At 49.3% G+C, this 25594-nt stretch overlaps 8 protein-coding genes across 8 annotated transcripts; 5 read left to right on the forward strand and 3 right to left on the reverse strand.

Moving 5' to 3' along the window:
• Window positions 1–204: 204 nt before the first annotated feature.
• On the forward strand, window positions 205–1009 carry BDW43DRAFT_307051 (uncharacterized protein; the record flags this gene model as incomplete). Its single annotated transcript, XM_032046171.1, has 3 exons — window positions 205–472; window positions 534–766; window positions 848–1009. 3 exons carry the CDS (start codon window positions 205–207, stop codon window positions 1007–1009), a joined length of 663 nt encoding a protein of 220 aa, XP_031904371.1.
• A 780-nt stretch (window positions 1010–1789) lies between these two features.
• BDW43DRAFT_321902 (putative carboxylesterase) lies at window positions 1790–3845 on the forward strand (the record flags this gene model as incomplete). The annotated part of the gene is made up of 5 exons (XM_032049441.1): window positions 1790–1932; window positions 2007–2245; window positions 2320–2642; window positions 2718–3032; window positions 3084–3845. 5 exons carry the CDS (start codon window positions 1790–1792, stop codon window positions 3843–3845), a joined length of 1782 nt encoding a protein of 593 aa, XP_031904372.1.
• Window positions 3846–7612: 3767 nt separating this feature from the next.
• BDW43DRAFT_263562 (FAD-dependent oxidoreductase) lies at window positions 7613–9772 on the forward strand. The gene is made up of 2 exons (XM_032040569.1): window positions 7613–8967; window positions 9026–9772. Exons 1-2 carry the CDS (start codon window positions 7900–7902, stop codon window positions 9374–9376), a joined length of 1419 nt encoding a protein of 472 aa, XP_031904373.1. The 5' UTR covers window positions 7613–7899; the 3' UTR covers window positions 9377–9772.
• A 474-nt stretch (window positions 9773–10246) lies between these two features.
• Window positions 10247–11596, reverse strand: BDW43DRAFT_179392 (pectate lyase family protein). The gene is made up of 5 exons (XM_032038848.1): window positions 11405–11596; window positions 11115–11341; window positions 10970–11055; window positions 10824–10909; window positions 10247–10752 (listed from the first exon to the last, which is right to left on the reverse strand). Exons 1-5 carry the CDS (start codon window positions 11510–11512, stop codon window positions 10288–10290), a joined length of 972 nt encoding a protein of 323 aa, XP_031904374.1. The 5' UTR covers window positions 11513–11596; the 3' UTR covers window positions 10247–10287.
• Window positions 11597–13019: 1423 nt separating this feature from the next.
• On the forward strand, window positions 13020–16232 carry BDW43DRAFT_297257 (uncharacterized protein; the record flags this gene model as incomplete). Its single annotated transcript, XM_032044350.1, has 6 exons — window positions 13020–13160; window positions 13215–13367; window positions 13427–13510; window positions 13563–13949; window positions 14904–16059; window positions 16114–16232. 6 exons carry the CDS (start codon window positions 13020–13022, stop codon window positions 16230–16232), a joined length of 2040 nt encoding a protein of 679 aa, XP_031904375.1.
• A 125-nt stretch (window positions 16233–16357) lies between these two features.
• Window positions 16358–18856, reverse strand: BDW43DRAFT_179346 (putative aldehyde dehydrogenase). The gene is made up of 4 exons (XM_032038846.1): window positions 18325–18856; window positions 17754–18204; window positions 16974–17679; window positions 16358–16914 (listed from the first exon to the last, which is right to left on the reverse strand). The coding sequence occupies exons 1-4, from the start codon at window positions 18368–18370 to the stop codon at window positions 16627–16629; spliced, it is 1491 nt and encodes a 496-aa protein (XP_031904376.1). The 5' UTR covers window positions 18371–18856; the 3' UTR covers window positions 16358–16626.
• A 1401-nt stretch (window positions 18857–20257) lies between these two features.
• On the reverse strand, window positions 20258–21520 carry BDW43DRAFT_179397 (YoaK family protein). Its single transcript, XM_032038849.1, has 3 exons — window positions 21090–21520; window positions 21009–21038; window positions 20258–20952 (listed from the first exon to the last, which is right to left on the reverse strand). Exons 1-3 carry the CDS (start codon window positions 21214–21216, stop codon window positions 20351–20353), a joined length of 759 nt encoding a protein of 252 aa, XP_031904377.1. The 5' UTR covers window positions 21217–21520; the 3' UTR covers window positions 20258–20350.
• A 1195-nt stretch (window positions 21521–22715) lies between these two features.
• Window positions 22716–23826, forward strand: BDW43DRAFT_297260 (isocitrate lyase/PEP mutase family protein; the record flags this gene model as incomplete). Its single annotated transcript, XM_032044351.1, has 3 exons — window positions 22716–22955; window positions 23003–23150; window positions 23204–23826. 3 exons carry the CDS (start codon window positions 22716–22718, stop codon window positions 23824–23826), a joined length of 1011 nt encoding a protein of 336 aa, XP_031904378.1.
• Between the last annotated feature and the right edge of the window lie 1768 nt (window positions 23827–25594).

The following is a 25594-nucleotide window of genomic DNA, read 5'->3' on the forward strand; positions in this document are numbered from 1 at the left end:
ATGCCTATTTCCACGCTCAACCTTCCGATCGTAATTTGACTTTTCTGACAGTCAACTTTGATGAAAGCATTTTCCCCCGAATTGACACAATGGCACAATTAGCAAATCTCGTAGCTAGGCAGAGGGTCGTTCATGTACAGGATTCCCCAGTATCTGGAAAGACAACACTTGCCCATCTCCTACAAGACATTATATCAATACGGGATGGAAATCTTCTACACTTTAGGCTGGGACCACGATCTTACTGTAGTCCGACTTGACCTCCTTGTTGGTTACTTCGGCTTTTGCAACTCCGTTATTGCGAAATGGGACTATTGGGTCAACTTTTTCCAAATGGCGAAACGTTACAATGAGGGAGCCAGTATCACACCAGATATGGTGAGAGACAGAGTGGTGTTCTTGCTGGATAATGCAGAGGGCTCATTTGATGGCGTTATATTCTGGAACACAATTGTCAAGGAGCTCGTAGAGGGTTTGCGTTTTGAGAACTTACGAATTTATCATGTTCACCTCATACGGCTCCTCTTATATAGGCCTGCCTTACAAACCCAACGATAGACGGGCATCAGTCCACCTGCGCGTTGAACACAGAGCCACTGGCCTTCAGTACAACAGGCCAGACTTTCAAGATGCGTTAGCAAAATTATGTCTCCATCATGAACACAATACACGCTGTCCGTTTGACGAGAAAGCCCAAAATTACATCTTTGAACTCACCAGGGGTTATCCCGGTGCAGTGACTCCAGTGGCTAATGTTATGCTCGAGGTATGTCTTTGTCTCACGCCCTTTATTGAACTGCACCACCCACGTCCGTTGTCCTCTTTCATAAGCTAAATTTCACAATAGAGGTACAAATCCAAGCTCAGTGGTCCCAGGGCGGAGCTTATCACTTTCGATGATATTGAACGAGACCTAGGCGATGAGTCGAGCTTTCCTAGCGCCCTCAACTCGCGTCCCATACGTCGAGGGTTACCTGTTTCGTCTTGCTTTGACAGAAGATACCATTAAGACACTTACGCGTGTAATAGTGAACAAAATTATTCCATTCGATGAGAAAGATAATAGACTCAAGGAGTGCTATGAAAATGGCTGGATTCACAGAACGGTACTGAGCAGAGCGGTTGTATCATTTCAGCGACCAGATTTGATGGTCGTTGCCTTTATGCCATCACGCTTCCACGAGAAATATGTCTTTGAGAGTCTCCTTTTTTTACCTATAAGCCTTTTCTCCACTATACTCTAGATAAATTACGCATCTCCTTGGCCTTGAACTATCCGTGGACCGCACTGCGGGGGCCTTGGATAGAGTATTGGCCTTGGTATGCAGGTATAGGATCGATCGCTTCTTAATCCAATATTCACACTTTCTTTGGAAACCTAGAAGCGGGTTGGCTAAGCCCTTGTTATTGAAACTACCTCTAGTTTAGCAATAGGGAACTTCACCTAGGCCGAGCATAGCACATTGACGCTCGATGAGCTTACCCCTCCGGCTGATTCGGAATCGGAACGGAGAAACCAGGCTCGATGATCTTCTTCCAATTACGACAGATTTTTCGTGAAGGTTTCATTAGTTGACGATCACTATACTGGTTCGTGATAGTGTTAGGGATGTGATTGCTATTCACCAATCGGAGATCTCTTCTCCCAAACCCTAATGTATGACCCCTGCTAGCAAATAAGAAGCGAGTACAGGAATAAAGCCTTCACCTGTTTCCCTCCATTCCTGTTTTTTATACTTACTCTATGTTTCTCTCTCTATCGACGAACTGTTTCTGAGTGTACTGACCGATGGTTCGCTTACTTGCTGTCAGCATTGCCCTATGCGCGGTCGCTGGGGACGCTATTACTAGCTCTGGCCCCATCGTTGACTTAGGGTATTCGTCATATCAAGGTTACTATAACGCAACAACCGGGTTGAATATTTGGAAAGGGTGCGTCGCTGCTAGTATTAATAGAAAATATGGCCCATCTTCACCTCTATCAATGATTTGTTGATTTCTCTAAGAGTTCGATATGCGGCTCCTCCGATCAACCAGCTGCGATGGCAGCCCCCAGTAGGCCCTGCTCAGAACAACAGTCATATCATCCCAGCTGTTGACCAGCCGCCCATCTGCCCGCAATCAGGTGCCGCCAAGACACCAACTGTCTTTGGCTTCAACTCCGGTCCGGGAGATGAGGACTGTCTGTATCTCAACGTTTATGCTCCCCCAGGTGCATCGGATTTGCCGGTGCTCGTCTGGATCCGTAAGCTGTCATTTTTGCTTCGCAAACTTTTTTACCCCCCACAAAGCCGGATCTTGCCGCTAATGATGCAATAGATGGAGGTGGATACGGCCTATTTGGTGCCGTTTATGATCCCAGCCCAATGATGAACACTAACGACAACGGTTTTATCACGGTGGAGATCCAGTACCGGCTTGGAGCATTTGGCTTCCTCTCATCCGCAGAGGTCCGCGAAAGGGGTACACCCAACGCTGGCCTCTTAGACCAGAGATTCGCACTACAATGGGTCCAGCGGCACATCAACAAATTCGGTGGTAACCCGCGGCGCGTCACCATTGGTGGCGAATCTGCTGGTGGTGGGTCAGTCATGCTACACACTCTAGCCTATGGAGGGAAGGAGTCTCATCTTTTCCAGAACGTGAGTGGTCCCAACTAACCTTTTCAATCTGCTTTTATATCCTCTAGGTGCTTGACTAACACAATCCATGCTCAGATCATTGCGGCCAGTCCGTATTCAGCACCCATTCACCAATACAATGACCTTGTACCGACCAGCTACTATGATCGATTTGCAAAACAGGCGGGGTGTGGCTCTGGTTCAATTAGAAGAACCCAGTACGAAACCACTTTTGACTGCCTAGTTGCAGCCCCGACCGAAATTCTGCAAAATGCCAGCGGTGTCGTTTCCACGTCTGGGCTTTTCGGCACGTGGGCGTTCGTGCCCGTCATCGATAAGGATATGATCCGTGAGCGGCCATCAGTACAACTACTCACGGGGAGGGTCAGTGGCCAACGAATCCTTGTCGGAGTAAGCACTGCCCTTCTCCCTCCAGTCCACAAGACAGCTAAAAAACGGTAGAACAACGCCAATGAAGGCATCCCCTTATCCGACCCAAATGTAGTCACACGCGCCGCATTCAATGATCATCTCTCGACCACGTTCCCCAACTTCACCGAAACCGATCTCGCCTGGTTAAAGCTAGTCTACGGCACAGCAGACTGCCAACCAACCAACGACAATCCCCGATTCGACACTCTGGGCACAGAAGGCCCAAGCGCAATCAACCAGTCAGAAATGGCCACAGGACTCCAACAAGCCGTCTTCAACATTTTAGCTGAGACAACCTTCGACTGTCCGGCCCAGTGGCTCGCCGAGGCATTCGGAGGCCACTTCCGCCAGGCCTGGAAGTATCAATTCTCAGTAACCCCAGGCTACCACGGTGCGGACATGAACGCCATTTACGATCTCGGCACCACCTGGCCCAGTCCGGGATTCAATCACGCCTTCCAGAAAATGTGGGGTAGTTTCATTATGGATAATTCACCGGTCATTCCTCTTGAACATGCAACTGCCAACCGGAGCAAGGCTGTTGTTCCTGATGATCTGCACGGTCATCTCGACTGGCCGCAGTTCCATCCCTCGGCCCCGTGGCATTTGGATTTGAATACGACTGGTGGTACACTCACTCCGCTGGTTGTCACGCCAAACCTATCATATTTTATCCGGGAAGGTGAGGATGTGGTCAACCATTTCCGTCTTGCGAATGCCTATTCCTGGGAAGGGGGGCGCGGGTTGCGATGCTCATTTTGGCGCGCTGTTGCGGATCGCGTTCCGTTTTGATTTCGTTTACCGAAACAGGAATGGAATATGGGGTCAAGGGGTAGAGCCCTTTTCCTGATCGAGGAGGTTACACGTTTCATTGAACACATGGTACGTTTACATAAGGTTATATTATATGTATGATATATGCTCTCAGGGTTGGTGATTTGTGTTTTGGTGTATCCGGGCTGTGATGGCGCGTGTATATTTTCAGGAGAACATGGTCTTCTATATCCTAAGTGTTCTGCCTCCGAGAAGGATATCCATGCAAAGAACCCATATCACGTAGCATTTATTAGATATCAAGGAGCTGAGAAACGTGAAAAAGATCAACCCTGTTGTCTTATCAAACCAATCGGAACACTGTATCCTTCTGCGGAAATCCTTCGCCAATCTTCGCCCCTTACCACTCCCCGTCTTTCTGCTGCGGTGGCTCCCGTGCCCATTCCACGGACTGAAACATGGTAATGACTTGCGACTATATATAAACAGCCAATCCACATGCCTTTCGGACCATGGAAGACTGGGCAGTGAGTTTCATGTTCTATTTGCATACTTCCGTGAAGAAAACGGAAGGTGTGTGCTGATCCATTGCAGTGGAGAACTGTGAATAATGTTATGGAGAATGCAGATCCGGAATATACAACCGTGAGCTGTGGAAATATGACCCTATACAGGTAGATGCTTATTATATCTCAGATCCTGTTGCTATAATAAGGGGCGTTGTGTCTCAGATAGGCTCCATAGCGTATTTGATATAACCGGGACCTAGATCCTTGCGTACTATTGATAGATAATTGGGGAGTTAGGTATTGGCCTAGAACGCAGGATGAGGGTTTGAAACTTGTAGTGCCGCGTGAAACGGCGTGGGATTGCATTGATTGGGTTATTTACATGAGTTCCACGTGGGTATAGTGTGCGCTGCAAGCATTGTGTAGTTAAACTAGTGATACTCTCTCCCCTTTTGAGGGTTTTTTGCTTTTGGATCTTCGTATAGGGCGTATAGGGGAAGCTGTCGGAATTGACTGTCTCAGTGCATGACATCTTCGAGGTTCCCTGACAGCCTGATTACTCATATTGTGAAAACGACATGGTAAGAGTCCCAGCATTTTTTTTTTCTTTTTCTTTTCTTTTTTTTGGGGGGGGAATAAGGGGTTCGTTGCTGGTGCTCACCAAAGTGGATACTATAATATCTACCGACGTGTTAGCCAAGTCAACGGTAGACATAATCGCGACCTATCATTTGTAAGGAACCCAATCTAGACATCGGGGCCAAACGACCCTAAGAACGGGTTGTTGGCTGTAGCATCCCTATGGTGGGATCGCTTAACCATTACCTGCCCAGTTCGCTTGGAAGTGTCGTTAAGAGTGGGTATGTCGGGATGTGAGATACGAGCCATGCCCTAAATTACCAACCTAGCTGCCGAGTAGATTTTTCCCTACATGTGGTTCGGCCAATGCTGTAAGGGCCCTGGTGAGTTTAGTCTGATAATTGACCTGTTATAGTCTAGCCATAACACCAAACATTGAGATAATACCCACAAACTAATGCCCAGTCGAGGCATTACCTGGTCTTTTTTGTTGTAGCTATCTTGGTCTTGGTGTCTAGGCGGAGAATTTCAGTTTTCGAATTAAGGCATTCCAGCAGGCTGAGATCCCGTTGTGGAAGCGGTGATATTCGGGGTCTGCCCTACGAAAGGTGTTTGAACTTTGTACTCCGTAGTACGGAGTAGGGTTAGCTTTGTGGATGATAATGGGACGGGAAAGCCTCTCCACCTCCCGTTCTTTCCCCGGTTGGTTCTTATCTACCGTTTCTACAAGGCTTCATATTAATTGCCTCATATATCAGGTCTAACTCAAAGAATGAAGCCAAACCTGTTGTCTCCACAGGATTATCAAACAAAGTACATCAGTTCCTGTTAAGGTTAATTTAACTCAGAGCCTATTGCCCTGCTGGATGAGCAATCTCTTTGTCTTTTATATCCTAGGTTGTTAATTTATGTCGCTAGGCACTACAACCCCTGTATTGTTCGGCAAGACAATCATGGTAAATATATGCTCCCATGCAGCGCCCGCACACATCCCGGAGGGTGACAAGGTCCCCCTAGTCAGCCAATGCGTCGTACGAGACCGGATGCGTTCCAGAGAGCTGGCGACGCTGCATGGTTATTGCTGCATAGGTTTTGAAGGTTCAGCCTCGTCAGATCTTATCGGGATAACCACGTCGAACGCGCCGATATTTTTTCTTTCACTCTCATCCGAGACTATTCGAGGCGTCATTGTCCCATAAATTATTCGCTCAATTGGATGATCGACTGGCCGTTGCGCTGAACGGTCCAATACCTATGACCACTCTCCTTCCGATTGAGTTTGAAGTGTGTTTCAGAGACGAATCCAGGTGCTCCGACTAGATCAGTATACTAAGCTGTTAGGTAGGTGCAAGTAGAGTTCACATGTTATGTCTCAAAAAAAAAAAAAAAAAGAAAAAGAAAAAGAAAGAAACACAAAAAGCTCACATAACGGACATGTCTTGAGCAAGGTTGCCCTATCCGAACTGACCAATCTATTGTTTAACGTTTGGTATCTGTCATATTTGATAAACCAGTGTGCGCCCGCTGAGAAAAAAACAGGGAAGAAAAAGTTAGTGACCCATGGTGCTATAGTAGATCCTATTAAATATGAAACCCATGTTAGTGCAGGTACAGATACGCTAAGTGAACCACAACAACTCCGCCCACGCGAGAAAAAACCAAACGGTTGCTCCAGAAGCGCAAAAGGTTATGACCCAGCAAAAAAGTTGCAACCAGGGTTCGCGTGGGCCCTTTTGATGTCATGTCAAAGAAATAGGAAAAATAGGGCTTTTTTTTCTGGAAGCGGAAGGGAAGGTCTCGTTTGGTCAGAAGGCGACTGTGGCAACAGGCTATGATAAAGTTATGATATACCGTTCACACAGTTGGCGATTGCTTCCCTCGGAAAGATTTCCGTGACCTGTATAATGGAGGATTCCTTCGTGCAGGTAAATTCCCGAAGACCGGCCGAAGTTAAGGTTGAATAGGGTATTTTCTGTCTGTCGGTTCCATGGATTATACTCAGTAGAATACTAATAAATAGTAGTAAACGAAGGAAAGGGGAAAAAATGGCCACGAGTTGCCACCTGTCAGCTGACTCATCTGTTTTATTTGCTCGCAAGATAAACGACGAAAACATGGTCACACGTAATTTAGCCGGTCGAAGCCCTAACTAACGTCCCATGTTACATATAGGAATGTCGATTGTCGCATCCATTTACCACTGTTAGAACTCGATATTGCTTTAGTATTTAATAATCTCTTCGCGAAATTAATATGGACCAGCCTACTCCATACTCCGTACTCTTCTCCGTATTCCGCCCGGCGCTCTGAGCACTAGCCGTCTGGTCTATTCCCTCTCCTGACTGCCGATCCGGCGCTCAACGGCCACTATGACGGAGGGATCCAGAGTTCGTTCCGGACTAAAAATTGGTCTACACTGACAGCTTTACTCCTGGCCTATAAGCATGCGAAGGTTCCGTACCTCGGGTGAGAGTGGGTCCACCGATCTCGCTATGTCTGCATGGTTTCTGATTTATCGACGCAGCAGGAGTATTAGAGTGGGTGCTTGAAGAAAATTCTACCAGGTTTTTTCCTGGCCTATTTAGGCCATGCCTCAATAGTTCCCGAACACTCTCCTTTCCGGCCGAATATAGCCTTTTTGTCAATTTTTTTACCTTTTTTTTTTTTTTTTTTTTTTTTTTTTTTTTTTTTTTTTTTTTTTTTTTTGGCTCCTAATGTGTTGTTGACTAGAGTATTAATAAATACTCATCCCGCTATCATGGACGATCCCCCTGGTTCCATGCTGACGAATTTCAGGAAGTTGATCCGATAACACTGGGCCTGGATTCTACGGATACTACCCCCGTCATCTAGATACATGCTACGTCTTTCTTGCATGGTCAATTAATAGTTCTCTTGCGCTCCGTCGATGCATCCAATATTCTCCGAATAATACCTTCGGTTTTTTTTCACTCTCCTCGGTGAATCACCCAACACAAAAAACCATGGATCTACAGTACGAACCCCCTCCGCAACAACAAGCGGGTAAAGAATGGTACAATTTTCCTACCGAGATTGAACGCTCCCTCACCTCCGTCTTTGCTCCTCGGAATATCCTTATCGTTGGTGCCGGTATTGCCGGTATCTCTTGTGCCCTCGCCCTCTCCAAAGAACTCGCTCCTTTCGTCCCCGACCTCCAGATCACCATCTTCGAACGCCATGACATTCTCTCGACCTCCGGTGGAGCTATCAACCTTACCCCTGTCGCCCAACGACATCTCGACCGTCTCGGTGTCCTCGCCGAACTCGATAAAATGGGCACAGAAGGCGGCACGGACGTCGAAGCCATCGAACTCTTCTCCAGCCGATCCGGCCGCCAACTAGGCAGCATCGACTTTACGGATCAAAACGGCAACGGGTTCGGTGGATATAAAGGGCGCCGGGTAATGCGGATCGTCCTGTCAGTGGCTATGCTGACGGTGGTGGAGCGGACGAAGAACGTCAACGTGGTATTCGGGAAGAAGCTTGTCCGCGGCGAGGAAACAGAAGACCAAGCCGTCCTGCATTTCCAGGACGGCACCACCGCTACCGGTGACCTGGTCCTGGGTTGCGACGGCGTGCACTCGGCTACCCGCTCCCAATGGGTATCTCCGAAACACCCGTCCGAGTACACCGGCATTTCCTTCCTGCAGACCGTCATCGACGCCAAGAGTATCAAATCTCCGATCCATTTTCGCTCCACCTCCATGAACATCTCCCGTCATGGGTCCCTGCTAGCCAGCTATTGTGATCGCGAACACGATCAGATCTTCCTGGCCGCCATCGTGCAGTTCAGCGAGGCGCACTTAGCTTACTGCAAGATCGAGAACGGTCAGGATTGGGTCACGCAGCACCGCATCAAGAATGTCTTGCATCAAGAGATGCAGTCCCGCTTCGGGAAATCCGGGATCCCCTGCATCCGTGAGATGACGAGCAAAGCCGGTGATTGGATGCTCTACCCCGTCTACCAGGTTCCTCCGAATGCACGATGGCACACCGATCGAGCTTTACTCCTCGGTGATGCTGCACATGCTGTACGTTCCTACCCTAACTATACTCCACGTATAAAACTAACAGAAATGAAAAAAAAAGATGCCCCCGCGCGACGAATCCGCCGCCTACGCCCTCGACGACGCCATCCTCTTCTCCCGCATCCTCGCCAAACACCGCCACGAACCCCTCCCCGTCGCATTCAAAGCTTACGAGGACCTCCGCCGCAACACCGTCAACTCCGCCTTCAAGGCCTCCCGCCGCATGTGGGAGAAAAATCGTGACATGGGCTACCTCGAAGGCCGACTCAAGGAATGGACCCTGCCGTTCTACCTCCGCAATCACAGAGAGGAGAGAGAAGCGGCGTGGGAGTTTGACGCCACCCAAATTACCATCCCCATGCCGGTCGAGGGGGGCTCACTGTATTCTTACGGAAAGTCGGATTGTTCATAGATTGGCGGGTCTAGGTCTTTTTCTGTATGGGCTGTCTCGGTTGGGCGGGATTGGTTGGGTTGGATGGATGGTCGGTTGGTCGGTCTGGGTGGGATAGGCTGCATATATGGAGTATTGGGTCTTTCTGGTACACTTTGCATAGCATTTCTTTGACGAGATATGATGGCGCTATTATTGCTGCTGTTGGTATGACATTGAACTGGCTCTTTTCTTCTCTTTTGATCGACTTGTTTAGATTGCGCTGGATTTTTTTTCCGCTGCGCTTTATGTTGAGATTTCTATGTCACGGCGAGTGCTATGAGCGTCCGTGCGGGTTTCTGCTACTAGTACCTAATGTAGAAGTACTAACTAGAAAAGTCATTTCTCATCTATCATTCGAGTTCTAGCGCTGCGGGGTACAGAAATGATAAGTCATGTTGGTCTCGAAGCGAAGTGTATCGTATGTTGCAAGGTGGCACAGATAGATTATCTCCGGGACATACTTGACTGGTTCGGTCATTTCTTCCGGACAATTAGTGCTTTTGGTTCAATCGCCGATGGACCAAGGATACATATTTATCCATAGACGAAGTTACCCATATCCGGGTATCAACCACAATATCAGTCAGTATACATTGCATGATGCGACGCTAAACCAACTTACCAATTATTGTTCCAAAGTAAAATTCAAGTAGAATGCCCTAACCCAACCACGCTACAAATACAACTACTACTATTTAGCAGAAATCTACTCTACCCTTACGCGCGAACAAGATCGCAGAACAATTGCCTTGATGAGGTATCCAAATTAAATCTCAACTCTGGTTCAGCCAACAAATCAAAAGAATGAAGGGGAAAAAAAGAGTCCAAACAATCACCGCAACCCCCTCACCCCCAACATCGTGACTCCACCACTAATCACAGTCTCCAACCTAGAAGGTCAGAGTCTGACCAGCGGTACCGTGGACGGCACCCTTAACGGCCGAAGCAGCAATGAGGTCATATTTGTAGGGAACGCTGGTAAGGGTACCCTCAGGGGCGGTGTTCTCGCCACTACCGAAGTCGTTGTCCTTGGCAACAGCATATCCGCTATCAGTGGAGTAGAGGGGCTTCTTGCCGCCGTCGAACTTGTTGCCCTCGACCAGGAGCTGGGCGCCCTTGCGGGTGTTGATGCCGTCGCTGACGTCCAGGTAGTAGTTGTTGTAGAGGTGGCCGGTACCGAAGCGGAAAGAGGGTCCACGGGAGTTCAGGTTGTACAGGTAGTTGTTGTTGAGGGTGATGCGGAGGTGGCCGGTGTCTTCGTCGCCGTTGTTGTTGGAGTGGCCGATCAGGACGGCCTTCCAGTGGTCATGAATGAAGGTATTGGAGACGGTGACGTAGTCGGCGGCGTGGGTGAGCTTGGGGGTTTTTTTGTTAGTTATTTGCTTTCGATTTTACTTAATGGACTAAGGAAAGGGGGGAGACGTACATCGATCAAACCATCGTAGTAGTCCTTGTCGTGGTCACGGTCGGAGGAGACATCGCAGTGGTCGATCCAGACGTTGTTGGAGTACTCTGTTTGTTCTTTGTCAGTTTTGATGCGTTTTCGGGGGATTGTGGTCGAGCTTAACGTACGGACGCCGATGGCATCACCGTTCTCGGCAAGGACCTTCTTGACACCCAGGTTACGGATGATGACATTCTCTTTCTTCTTGACGAGGCTAATGACAAAAGTTAGACATAGCTTCCTTCGCGAGTGTCGTGTGCGACTGAAACATACAGGCCGAATCCCTCAAGGACGGCGTTGGCGTCCTTTCCGATGATGCTAGTATTGCTACCGATCTTCACCTGCTTCGCCTGCTGCGAGATAGCGCCGCTAACGTAGACGACCTTAGCATCGTCGCTGGAGACAGCTTCAGTGAACTGGGCGTAGGAGGAGACGGTGGTGGTCGTACCGCCGGCACCACCGGTAGTGCCACCGTTCTGGCTGGCATAGCCGTGAGCAACCTGCGTGATGGGTTAGACACTGCGTTGAAAGAGCAATACACAGACTATCACCAGGAGTCTCACGTCGTTAGCCGAAGCGCGCTTGGCAACGGTCTTGCTGGCAGTCGGGGCACCAAGGACCTGTCCAGACAGGCATGCGGCCAGCGCAAGGAACAGCTTGAAGTTAGCCATTGAGACGGGTGATTGTAGTGAAAGGAACGTAGAAAGAATGACACAGTGAAGGGAACAGCTTTGCTGGTGAAGAAAAAAGGGAGGTTGCAAGTATGCTGGACGACCTGGTCTTATATATCCTCCTCTGGCGCTTCAAAATCTTTCACCAGTGCTCAATCTCCACAGACCTCAACGTAGCATCACCGAGCCATGGAATTTCGAGCTAGGACCACCACTAGCTGCTATAGGTGGAACAGAATGAAGAGATCGTCGTTGTTTCCCCCCCCCCCCTAATAGATACAAAAAGGGTGGATAATTTTTCCGTTTGACTGGGGTTAGATTAACCATCCGATAAGTGCCAAGCTTGGACTACGATGAACCAGTCAGTCTTGTCAACAGTGGTCTGACAATGTAGCTGGCTGTGGGTAGCAAGGTGACGATTAGGGCTATCCTTTGCGGTCTAGCTGAGACATGGAGAGCATCCGGAAGCTATTGGTGCGTTTCAGACAACAGTGCCAAGAAGCCAGATGTTTTGCTTCTTGCTCTTGGCAATTCGGCTACACGAAGACTGGATCAATAGTTCTGCACATGCATGATGTACTTAATTACTGGAGTTGTGGAAGTTGATCCGCGGAGGTGGTCCTCGTGATGATTCTTGTTCTATTGTATATGGTTAGAAATCTCTATCACAGGTGGAATTCCATCGTGGCTGTGCACAGATCTATGTGCGCGGAGGAAATCGTCGGAGTCAAATCCACAAATCCCAACCATTCCCGAAATATATGATTGGCAGCAACGGCATTTATGCGAAGTTAGAGTTGTTGAAAAGACGGCATTCCGTTCTCCTTGGAGTAGTCGTTAGGACTATCTCCGTTCTTTTGATAGTGCCAAGCAATTTCTTGGACCGGCCTTTCCAGGGTGCTTGGCACGGTCTATATTAACGAATACTGTTCCACATAGAAGACAATAGACTGAGTTGTTTAATATAATGTAATGTATGCTGTTGCACAATGAGTCTGGGCGCATGTGAAGGAATCCTCGCGACAAATAGGATGCCCTAAGATTCGCACCAAAGTCGCAATGTTCACAATCTGTCTAGACATTCTCATAGCATATAAATTCAGTGGGGGCTTACTGCTTCAAGTTAGACACCCCTACGTAATTGATGTGGGTGCTTCTGGTGTTTCCAAAATGACCGAGACGATGGAAGATGCTTTCCCATGGTTTCCTTCTCGTGCCTCAACTGCCAAGAACGATGAGTATGCTAAATGAAATAGTCAGGAGCTGATGTTTAATTAGAGAGGAATTGTCCAAAGAGAAGTACATGCCTCAAGATGGTCATGAATGGTAAAACCTCGGGCCATGCGATGGGGCGAAGGACACAGCCACACATGGCTTCATTGTCAAGATGATGTGATTGGCGCACTCCATGGCCAAATGCCGAGTCAGGGTCGAACATCCCCTCTTGAACCCCCACCCAACATCAACTCCCTCCCCTAGTCTACACTCCGAGTATACCGATTCGATAATGGCTGATACATTCTCCTCTATTCCCATCATTGACTTGCGTCGTCTTCAAGACCCGCTAACTAAAGCGGAGGCCCTAGAACAGTTGCGGGAAGCCATCTTTCAGGTTGGCTTTTTGTACCTGATTAACCACGGGCTGGAGGTAAGCACCCTTTACTCTGCATGGATTTTCGACCTGGGTGCTGATTTCATCCAGCCACTTGTGAGACGAACGCACGAGAAGCTCCCCGAGCTTTTTGCGTTGCCCACTGAGGTCAAAGAACGATGTAACATGATCAATTCACCCTCGTTCGTCGGGTACACCCGTCTCGGGGCAGAGACTACAGCAGCCAAGACAGATCTGCGAGAGGTGAGTGACCCTCTCAACACGGATGGATATTTGTACGCACCACTAACCGAGTCTGATAGCAATTCGACTTCGGTACCCCGGGTATGAAAACCTGGAACGAAAACGTCGACCCTTTCTGGCAAAGACTCGAGGGCGAAAGCCAGGTATATGGCTCAACAGCTATCCTCACGGGAGTTAAGCTAATGATGCATGTAGTATCCGGAGCATCCCGGCGCTAAAGAGCTCGTCGATGAATACATAGCAGACTCCGCAAGGCTATCGCAGAAGTTCATGCGGTACGTTTCAGAATGTCTTTCCCTGCCCCCGACAACTTTTGAGTCGTTCAAGGGTAAGATGGATCGTCTGAAGTTTGTCAAGTACCCTCAGTCTCCGCCTGGTTCACAGGGTGTCGGCCCGCACAAGGACTCGACAGGGTTATTTACCTTCCTCTCGCAAGACGACACCGGCGGACTGCAGGTTCTAAACAAGAACGGGGAGTGGATCGACGCCCCTCCCATTGAGGGAAGTCTGGTGGTGAATATCCAGCAGGGCTTTGAGGCCATCACGGGCGGCATCTGCACTGCAACAACGCACCGCGTTATTGTATGTTCAGTCTGAATGATCTTCACTCTAAATTGCTCCAGTATCTTGCCAAGTAGCACTAACCATCAACGCAGGCTCCTACGACAAAAACGCGATACAGCATCCCCTTCTTCCTCGGAATTAGAATGGATCTTACGCTTGACGAGCTTCGCGAGTCTGCAGCACACATTGTCGAACGTATCCCTGCCTCGGACGACCGGAAAAAGCGTGCCGTCGATGTGCCCAGTGAATTCCTTTCGCCTCTATACTCATGTGTAAGTGTTGCTGATTAGCGAACTGTTGAAAAATAACTGAAGTAAACCAGTTTGGCGAAGCGTACCTGCGTAACCGGATCATCAGCCATCCAGACGTGGGCCAGAAATGGTACCCGGATCTCTATGCACGATATACCAAGGAGACGCTCACGTAAATATGTTCAAAATCATCATATGTGCACGCACATATATGTCGGGTTTCCCCTGTCAGGCACAATCCCTACAAATACGAGTCAGCATATCACTACAGATCTATATCCATGTCGCATAACCAAAAATACGTTGCTACATAACCAGAGATAGGGTTTTAAAAGGAATCACATCTAAACATCCACAATGCCAAGAAATAGTGTAGGATCAAATTCACAGCAGCAGTTTCGTATTGATAATAATCACTAAGCGGGTTAACTTCAGCTCGACCCCACATTTGATTCATCCCGCGGATGAACCCGAACGCAAACTTAACCTGAACATACATCCATCGGGCACAAAAATATCATGGCTTCTATCTCGGACTCGACGCTTCACGCCCTCGTGGATAGCCTCAAGTCCGCAACTACCTTCACTCCCTCGTCTGAGGGCTACCAGGACAGTATCCGTCGATGGTCGGAAACCGGAGTCAAGAGGGCGGTATGGGTCCTCCCAATCCCCACATCCGTTCCTTGGTAGACACAGACGATAGTGCTAACGGATCGTTCAGGGTGTCGTGGTTCAGCCCACGGATGTTGAGGACGTTCGCACCGCGCTCCTCTGGGCACAGGAACACCATATTGACCTCGCTGTCAAGGGCGGCGGTCATTCCGTGGCAGGAACAAGTTCCAGCGATGGCGGCCTAGTGATCGATCTGTCGCGCATGAACAAAGTAACCGTGGACACGGCGAAAAAGACCCTGACTGTGCAGGGCGGCGCCGTGTGGAAAGACGTCGATGAAGCGGGCGCTGAGCACGGACTTGCCGCCGTCGGAGGTACAGTCAACCACACTGGCGTCGGTGGACTGACCCTCGGCGGCGGATACGGCTGGCTGAGCGGGATGTACGGGCTGACGATCGACAACCTGCTCGCTGCGACAGTAGTCCTGGCGGACGGCCAAGTCGTCACGGCTTCTGCGACCGAGCACGCAGATCTTTTCTGGGGTCTGCGCGGAGCAGGATACAATTTCGGGGTGGTTGTCGATTTCACCTTCCAGGCTTATGAACAGAAGACGCCCGTGTATGCGGGCATTGTTGCGTTCCCGCCTGAGAAGTTGGAGTCGGTCGTCGAGCAGATGAACGCTCTGTTTGAGGCCCCGGACCCTCGCTCCGGTGCTATGATCATCCTCGCCCAACCTCCTGGTGCCCCTACACTCATGGTCAACGTGTTGGTCTTTTACAACGGCACCAAGGAGGAAGGCGAGAAGCGCTACACGGGCTTACTTGCTCTCGAGCCCGTGGTCAACCTGATCGAGGTTATCCCGTACTCACTGCTTAACTCGCTGCAGAACCCGATGGCCACTTACGGCGATCGCAAAACCTTCAAGGGGCTATTCTATCGCACACCCTTGGATGCCCAGTTTCTTCGTTCCATGCTCGACGAATTGAGCGCCGGGGCTAAGGAGAATCCGGACATGATCCCGGCGATGCTCCTCGAATGCTACGACATGAGAAAGACGTGCAGTGTACCCCTTGATGCGACTGCTTTTGCGAATCGAAGTCTCACGCAGAACGGCCTGCTCACGTTGCGCTGGGCAGATGAGTCCAAGGATAGCGAATATCGCGCCTGGTCGCGTGAAATACAGGCCAAATTTAAGGCACAGTTTGAGACCCAGCTCGGCGGCGAGGAGACCGCTGATGTGCCGCAATATATCAACTACGCAGAGCGTGAGTGCTTGCCCGTGAGACGAAATTGAATTAGACAATTCTGACATTTGATAGCCGGAGACGTGGTTGTGAACAACATCTACGGAGGTAACCTGGAGCGCTTGAAGGGAGTTAAGGCGAAATACGACCCAAACAACCTATTCCATAAGATGCATCCGGTTTCGCAGGCATAGAGTTCAAAGAATCTAGAAGTGGGATCCAGAACTAGTATTAGTGGAATCCTTTCTATGGAGTCTACGGTACAAGCCGGAGAAACGTGGTCGGATACCAGAACCGAAGGGATAAAGCGTGGGAGGTTGTTACGCTAGGATCGCTCGCCGGTGTACCGTGTGCTGCCCATTTGGGCGCTAAAGCAGTAGGGTCTCGTATCCGCTAGATTAAATATGCATAATATGCAGCATCCTTATTCTTTAGGATTCAGATCCGTGTCTAGTGCTTATTTTCCCATTCGTGGAATACTGTGTCCAACCTAAAGAATCTCGTTTATTCAACTTTATTGGGTATCTTGCTTCATCGGTGACCGATCTTTAGGCTACGCTAAGGCCTCAATATGTAGGGCGTCGCGATCTAAAGTTTCGGAGGAAAGATGGCATACTTGACAGTCTTGACTGAAGTCCATCCTTCGAGGGCCTCCTCACCCATGTCACGTCCGAAGCCACTCTCCTTCACACCTCCGAAGGGTGCGTTCGGGCTAAGCATCGCCCAGGCGTTCACGGTGACTTGGCCGGACTCCAGGGCGGCTGTAACACGATGGGCGCGACTGATATCATTCGTGAAGATTGCCGCACTGAGGCCGTGCAGGGTATTGTTGGCCTTGGCGATAACTTCTTCTTCCGTCTCGAAAGGCGCGATACTCTACTGCGCATTAGCGATCTTCCCCTCAACCATCAACCTAACCAAACAGAGATACATACCGCGACAGGACCGAAGATCTCCTCCTTCATGATCGTCGCGTCTTCAGAAACATCGGCAAACGCGGTGTTCTCAACAAAGTATCCCTTATCTCCAACCTTCTCACCTCCAAACAAGAGCCGGGCCCCACATTGCTTTCCCTGCTCAATATACGAGAGAATCTTCTTGTGCTGCGTCGAGCTCACAATTGGACCCTTGTTAGTGGCAGGATCAAGGGCATTACCAATCACCGACGGACTACCCTCGGCCATCTTCTTGTACGCCTCCAGGAACTTCTCGTAGATACTCTTCTGGACGTAGATACGGGATCCAGCCGCGCAAATCTGTCCATTGTTAGCCGTGATACCGATTCTGGTCCACAGCAATGCATTATCCAAATCACAGTCGTCGAAGACTATCGACGGACCCTTGCCACCAAGCTCGAGATTCACTCGCTTCAGATTCGTTGAAGCTGCGGTCTTCAAGATCTGTCGGCCCGTAGCACTAGATCCCGTGAAGGAGATCTTCCGTACGGTCATGTGCTCCGCCAGAGCCCTACCGGCCGATGCGCCGTCTCCGGCGATAATGTTCACCACACCTGCAGGGAAACCAGCTTCCTGGATGAGGAGAGCGAGCTTCTGGGCGTAGAGCGGAGATAGCTCGGAGGGTTTGATGATGAGCGAGTTGCCGGTTGCAAGTGCCGGAGCCAGCTTCCAAATTGTGATCATCCTGTCCAAATTAACTCATTAGATAACGGAATCGCACTAACTTCACCACTACTTCGACTAGCACAAGTAACATACAGAGGTGCATTCCAGGGTACGATAGCCCCACAGACACCCAATGGCTCGCGATAAGTGAAAGCGACACCACCTTCCATTGCCAAGGTCTTCCCATCGATCTTATCAGCCCAACCAGCGTAATACCGGAGGTTACCGACGGCCTGCGGGATATTCATTCCCTTGCTGTCGGTATACAGGACGCCGGCGTCGACGGCCTCGAGGGATGCGAAGTCTTCTGCATCTCGCTCGATTAGATCGGCCAGTTTCAGGAGAAGCTTGGCGCGGGCCGGGCCGGGCGTGTTTTTCCAGGTGTTGAAGCCAATTGTGGCCGACTCGACAGCCTTATCAACATCATTGGGAGAGGCGGCAGAAATAGTTCCGAGGGATTCGCCGGTGGAAGGGTTTTCGACGACCAGGGTCTGGCCTGTAGTGGAAGAAACGAAGGCGTTGTGGATGAAGAGACCGGTCGGGACTGGATGTGTCGAAATTATTGTTAGTCAACCTGGTTTACTGCGGGGTATACAATATTGATACAATAACATCATAGTGCATGGTTTTTAATTTGGGGTTGGAGAGTACACTGCAGGCGTACCTTGAATCTGGCGCCCAGCGGCACCGCTCACAATGATAGAAGCCATAATTGCTAGAATATTAAAATCACGTACAATATCTTTGTATGTTACACCGCACAATCACAAATGTACTGTGGGTTTTATAGTCGACCACGCCATGGTATATCTGTTTTCTCTATAGGGGGTGCGGTACCGTTCCGCGGTCTAATGCCGAGAACATCCCGACCGGCGAATTTAGATCGGCAGCACTAGACGTTGGGTTATGGGGCTAATTGACAGTCCGCCGTTTTATTTGGCTCAAGTCACGGCCTTTGTAGTATGGAAGTGGTTAAGAGGTATGGAGTCACTTCGTGTATAGCTTCCCGTGTGGGTAGTGTGGCCGGTTAAGGGGAGTCTAGATAAATATACCAATGGGATCTTTTTGTCGCTTCTCATGTTCAGCGAGGATTTAGGGTTATCAGAGTGGAGCGTTGCGGGTTGAGGTAAGCTTGAAGAAAATAGGACTATGGGCGCGAGCTGTCATCTTGGACGGGCCTGGTGGTATTTGTTCTTCAACGGAATTAATTCCCATTTTGTTGTTGTCGTTGTTGTTGAAGAAAAGGAGTCTTGAGGGTTCCAAGGTGACCACGTGTAGGTTACAGAGCACGTGCCCGACCAACCCCCAGCAATCAGTCAATTTAATCAATCAGTTAATCAGCTTTACAACCCTCAAGAGAAACCCTTATCTTTGCTGCTTTCCAGACCCTTAACATTCTTAAACCGAACTCTATTTAGAGTTGTCAGTAAGGTCAAATCAGTAAATACTGTACAACCGATCTATGTATCACACTGCAAAGCAAGGAAGACCGAGAACCGTCACTGCAGGATCACAACTTTTTGCACCGTATCCTCCTCTAATGGGAAATCAAGGATAACCCACGATGCCAAGTGTCCTCGCCTGGATTAGGTAAATATTCTCGCACCTCAGCTCGTTTGCAACCAACACACGTGATAAATGTACTGTACGCCGTAAATATTGTCTTTCGGCGAATAGGAGAGGCATGCACCTCATTCAACATTAGCTGCTGGAATGAGGATGCACGCCAGGTCACTCCCAACCAGCCAAACTATGGGGGCAGTGCAAAGTCATTCATGTTCCACAAAGTAATTTTAAGTAACAGTACTAAACCCAGACACCGTCAGCCGGGGTGTGGAACGCGCAAGGGATGGGAAGCGGCCGTCAAAAACACTCGTATTCGAGCAAGAGGTGCGCATCTGCAAGGTAGATGTGGCGTACATAGTACTTCTGAGAGAAGTTGCATTCTTCACGTGATTTGCACGTGATTTGGCCAATACGACAATCGGGCGATATACAAAACTTCCAAGTTGCGTAGCGTTTACTCTTACCAAATCATTTCGGAAAATGCATGGTTCAAAGCAGGATCGATGGGCCTGGATACTAGATCCCGACCGTACTTGGGAGTTAACGCGCCAGAATGACAAGATGATCGAAGTTTTTATTGCAAATGATTTCCACTGATGGTCCACTCACTTATCCTGACTTGTTCATGAAGCGTTTACAACCCGCTTACGGTTGCAGCCGTATAGTCAGCGATCCGGAGTCCTTCGGTCAGCCTTGCCACTTAGATACTACCCTGCAGAATGATCGGCCTCGCCCACACCAACTGTAAGTAAATCGGTAAAATCCGTGGCGCGGGAGAAGAGACGCGTAAACCCTGTAGGATCTGCTTCCATGTAAAACAAGTCTCCCCGGTCCCCCGCTTTCTTTACTTCTCTGTGGAGAGCTGATAGGATGCGTGTACTCGGTTCCAGCCCCCTGAATAACGGAGTCATACCGTATCTGTTAAGCTGAGGGGTAGTCACAGTGGCATAAATGATCGGTCAGTCAGGTGGCGGCTATTGAGGTAGTCTACTCGAAAGTACAATGTGGTTCAGATGATAAACAGAATACCTAAGTCAATGAACGGCTAAAAATTTCATGCCCTCTATAGTAACCCTTGCATAGACTATGGAAAGAAGGAGAAAATCTGATCCCTACACACAATCTCAAGTTGCCAACTCAAGCTCCTGTTTCCAGAATATCCATGCGCTCACAATTCCCAGCTTAATACCCGCAGCAATCCATAACACAGCGTAGATATCTCCCGTAGCCTTGGTGATCCAACCGCCTGCAATTGCTCCAACAAGAGTGAGTACGAAAGCAATGACCCTTCGATCACGCTTCTCATTCCGGAGGAGGAAGAGCTTCGGGTCAGACATCAGGTCACACAGCAAGCTGGTGATGACGACAGTAGGGATCTCATTGTATCCAAGGGCCCGACTGGCAACTATCTGTCCCGCAGATTGAATGCTGAGGAGCACGATAGGTACTTCCTGGCTCCAGTTTGTCTCCGTGGTCACTGAATTGTGTAGAGGGATTCCCGATATGGCGCCACCCTGAACCAAAGATGCCGTGAGAATCAGCATAACCACTTGGAGAGAGAACGAGAGGATCAGCGTTCCCCTTTTCCTTGCGCCGAAAAGACGGTTCAACCGCGCAAAGATGAACGAGCCGATGACGAAACACCCAATTGAAGTGAGAGAGCGGGCCCAGCCATAGGGCCGGGGGTTCTGGTTGGAGGCTCCTAAACCGACGAAAATTGTGTTTCCTGATAGCTGTTAGTGACTATGTGGAAATTAAACCGACTTAGTAGTATCTACGAACCAGTCTGCATGGATACGAATGTATTATATGCTGCTTTCGTCAGTAAAGTGCCATCTTTCGGAAAAGATGAATCCAACGAACCATTGTAAAGGGTGCTGTCCACAAGACCAGAGCAGAGACAGCATGCGAAGAGTAGGAAATGAGCATACTCTGGTTGGATCTCTGCCCTGAAAAAGTTCAGACGCTTTTCACTCTGGCCGTCGTACATTTCGTCGTGTGCCAAAAGAAATCGTTACACTGGAGGTGAAGGGTGGGAGGGAATAGACAACTGAACGAATAAACAAAACAGCAACCAAGGACCAGCGTTAAAACATCTCAACGACTCCTCATGATAAGCACTCGTAGATCGAATGACCTCCGACTCCGGGCCAAGTCATAAGGGATAGTGGAAGTTTGTCTGACTTGATACTCGGCGATATGCGTGAACTCTCGCTCAGCGAGTGACCAATCGGACTATTCGCAGGCATTACTTTTCACGTATGATGCTGTTCGACAGCCTGCATTTCTCCCCCACCGAACGCCGAGACCAACTCAAGTTGTTGTGCCGAGAATCGGGGCCAGCACGCCAAGGGGCTTGGCTTTGAGGAGGGAGATTGTCCGCGGGCGTCGGGTGCGGAAGGACCCGAAGATGGAGCGTGGTCCTTCGAATCATGGGAGACAGTGGCCTGAAGCCATGGGATGCCGAGTAAATCAGATCGGCGCTCAGATGACTCCTCATTCTCTCATTCCTTCATGGATTTGCGCAAGATCCTACCTGAACCCCTCCTCCCCGGCCGTGGCAGTCGGAACCTCAATTAAACCCCATGCGGAAATTGATGCCACAGTGGCCAAGCATCACACGCTCCCAATACGGTTTTCACAAATCAGGGCTATTTCAGAACCCCCCCCCCCCAACCTGTCTCAGCTCTGTTAGACCGGCGGCGGGCATTGGTATTACCCGCAGGAGAAGAACATGATCCGCAGGTGCGCCACGACTCTCGTTCCACTGTTGATCAGCACAGAATTAATAAAGCCAAGCGCAAATTAAAAGGTCCGTTGCACGAATCGACGTCTGACATGCAGTCTCCTCAGCAAATCCGGTTAGCGGATTGCTCTAGCATCTCTTGACGAACGAAAGTCTCTCTGCAGATCTTGGCAGTGGGCTCTTCAGATTCAAGAGCGCTGTTGTATGGTTTGTCCGCCAAACTCTCTTTCGTCAACCGTCAGAGAAAGCGCGTCGGGGTTGGCGGGATATCTGCACATGTTGTCAATTGGCATGTCTGAGACTAATTAGCCTAAGTGCTCGGATTGATGTACACCGATTCCAGACCTTGAGCTCTACGCTTTCTGGTTTGTCACAGGCCTATACTGTACCACTCCACCCTCCCTCGGCACTGCAAGGAAGCCAGCAGCCAAGAGGACATAATACCTCCGAGTATTGTCAAGTAAGTTATCCTACATTCGTACGCCGTATTGATTAGCCATCTAGGGCTAAGTCCTTATGGTGCATCCCAAACGGAGGGTGTCAGCGCTAGGCGGTGGAACAGATCCAGGAAGTTCAGATACCGGCCAGTAACCCGACGGATAGTTGTTTCCCCGAATGTATAGACATTGGGGATGGATCTGGGGTATATAAAGGGCCACACTTCCAGTGTAGGAGTGCCATCTTTCAGAATCAATCATCATCCTCATCATCCTCATTCTTATCCATCCCCAGACACAATGACAATGAAGGTCGGAGAATCCTCCTCGTCCAACTTGGCTATCACCATCACCGTCGAAAAAGATGGCTTCTATGAAGTTAACGGCGCCAGGCAGGAGCCCACCGTTTCCCTCCACATCACAGCTGGGGCATCCAAGCTTCGTCGGATGTTGAAGGAAACTGACGACTTGATTGTTTGCCCCGGTGTATACGATGGTCTCTCTGCCCGGGTTGCCATGCAGGTCGGATTCAAGGCAATGTACATGGTATGTTTGAACCATAGTGCGTTTCATTACTAAGGCTAACCCGTCAGACTGGTGCTGGAACCACTGCCTCTAGACTCGGAATGGCAGACCTAGGATTGGCGCAATTGTATGATATGAGGACCAATGCGGAGATGATTGCCAACCTCGATCCCTTCGGACCCCCACTGATTGCTGATATGGATACTGGATATGGTGGTATGTTGTTCTCTGTCACCAGCTGTGGTTTTCTGGCATCTGACGTATCCTAGGTCCCTTGATGGTTTCCAAGTCCGTTCAACAGTACATCCAGGCCGGTGTTGCTGGCTTCCATATTGAGGACCAAATCCAGAATAAGCGCTGTGGTCACCTTGCTGGAAAGAAGGTTGTCGAACTGGAGGAATATCTCACCCGCATACGCGCTGCCAAGTTGACCAAGGATCGTCTCCGCTCGGATATCGTCCTGATTGCCCGCACTGACGCCCTGCAGCAGCATGGGTATGATGACTGTATCCGGCGTCTGAAGGCGGCCCGTGACCTTGGTGCGGATGTTGGACTCTTGGAAGGCTTCACCTCCAAAGAGCAGGCGAGGCAGGCAGTTCAGGACTTGGCGCCATGGCCCTTGCTCTTGAACATGGTTGAGAATGGAGCCGGTCCTGTTATCACCACGAAGGAAGCGAAGGAGATGGGCTTCCGCATTATGATCTTCTCCTTCGCATCCTTGGCACCGGCCTATCTTGGGATCAAGTCCGCATTTGAAAAGCTGAAGAAGGATGGGATTACTGGTATTCCTGACGGCTTGGGCCCGAAGAAGCTGTTCGAGGTTTGTGGATTGATGGATTCGGTGAAGATCGACACCGAGTCCGGCGGCAGCGGATTTACCAATGGTGTTTGATTTTTCTTATCTTTCATAAATCCCTTGGCTTTGCTATGTGTTGCTGAACTTCTATATTGTTCTTGTTTTTGATTAAGACTGCGCTGAGCTTTTGTCTGCTTTTGTGTCTTACAGTTTCTAGATAGTATTCTCCTTTTGCTTCAATGCAATTTCTTATCTTTCTTAAGTGACAAGCATTTCACGTAGACTCGAAAAGGTGACTAAGGGAAGCATACTTTCCCCTTCCGGTACTGGCTGGACATCTGGCGCCCTGACTGAGCCCTAACCCGTATATTATTAAGTATAGAGCCATGTCTACTGGGCTAGATGGCATTCTAAATCGTACTAATTCCATTGTGGAACTAGCTGAACACCAGAGGACAACGGAATATCTGTCATCGTAAGTCTCATTTTCACCCTGACCCCAGACACAAACCACAACTGAACAAGAGTAGCAACTCTGTCAACAGAAGCTTCCGATACCTAAACCCCGTCATCACCATCTCATACAGCCACATCGTCCTGGGTCAGCGCCGGTTCAATCTTCTCTTCCGTCTCAGTCTCCCTCAATGTTCGTGTGTGTCTGTGACCGACGGGCTGAGGGATTGGTCCTCGTTTCTAGAATCACCCGCCGACACGACCTCCACTTCTACAATATATAACCCTTTTGGAGCACATTTGGCAATCCCCGGCCAGAGGCTAACCCACTGGGAGCCCGAAGCGTTCCGCATATGACCGGCAATAGGCTCCTTTCTGGTGGTACAACAAAACGAAAAGTTTCCTTCCTGCCTCTCTAAGCGCAGTTTAAACTCCAAGCATTGCTGGAAAATTCGTTCCAATTTATGCATTCTTGGTTATTTCTTGGCAGAAGAGTAGCTCAGGAAAAGAGATTCAACCGTTTCACATAAAACGGCTGCACCGCACTTGCAGGTTTTCTGGACTCAGGGACCACAGTCCTATACTTATCACAGAGCGCCAGTGGTTGGAAACAATGTCTTGGCCTAGGCCTAGGAATTTTCTCATATTATAACTTTTAGTACTGAAGTGGGGGGTATAGTGCTTGCTGATCTGTCTAGCAACAGTTTGAAGTTACCCAACTAGCATGAAGTCCCAAGCTCACAGAAAAGTCCAATCAAATATGTAATTGTAAATGTGCCCTCTAATAACAGATTGAATCAGAGCTCTATGCTCATGGATGCTCTGTGGCTCATCAACGCCTCGAAGGAACTCTACCTTGGGCCTGAGAGATGCGACCGTCCTAGCATTTAAGTGACTTGTATCACTGAAATATTTGCCTGGCGAATTGAAGAGGAAGGTAGACCACGCGTGGTGGTGTTTACCCCCTGTAGATGATTCATGTTTTGCCTTCACGCCAATGGGTGGAGGAGCAACCAAAGCGAGAGAGAAGACAGAAAACAAGGATGGAGGATCATGAGGGAGGAACCTTATAAAATGACGGGTCTGTCTTTTTTGTGTCGTGTGGAGATCTTCGCTTATTTCATATTGTTCGTCGTACTAGCGCCGTGATCGCAGACTACCTCAGACTCCTAAATATCTCATAGCACGAAGATACTACATCGTCAGTTCGGAGAGAGATGCAGCCAAAGGTATAGATACCCACTTTATGCTACTTATAGCTCGGGTTGAGCTGGCACAACACACACACCTGCGCAGGGACTTATATCGTACTGCGTAAAGACAGTTAGCCTACTGTACCTCGAGGAGGCAATTCAAGGCACAGGTATATAGACTATTCTACTTGCTCACATCTCCAATTTAGCTAACGGGT

This window comes from Aspergillus alliaceus (assembly GCF_009176365.1).
Source record: "Aspergillus alliaceus strain CBS 536.65 unplaced genomic scaffold BDW43scaffold_5, whole genome shotgun sequence".
NCBI classification, from domain to species: Eukaryota; Fungi; Ascomycota; class Eurotiomycetes; order Eurotiales; family Aspergillaceae; genus Aspergillus; species Aspergillus alliaceus.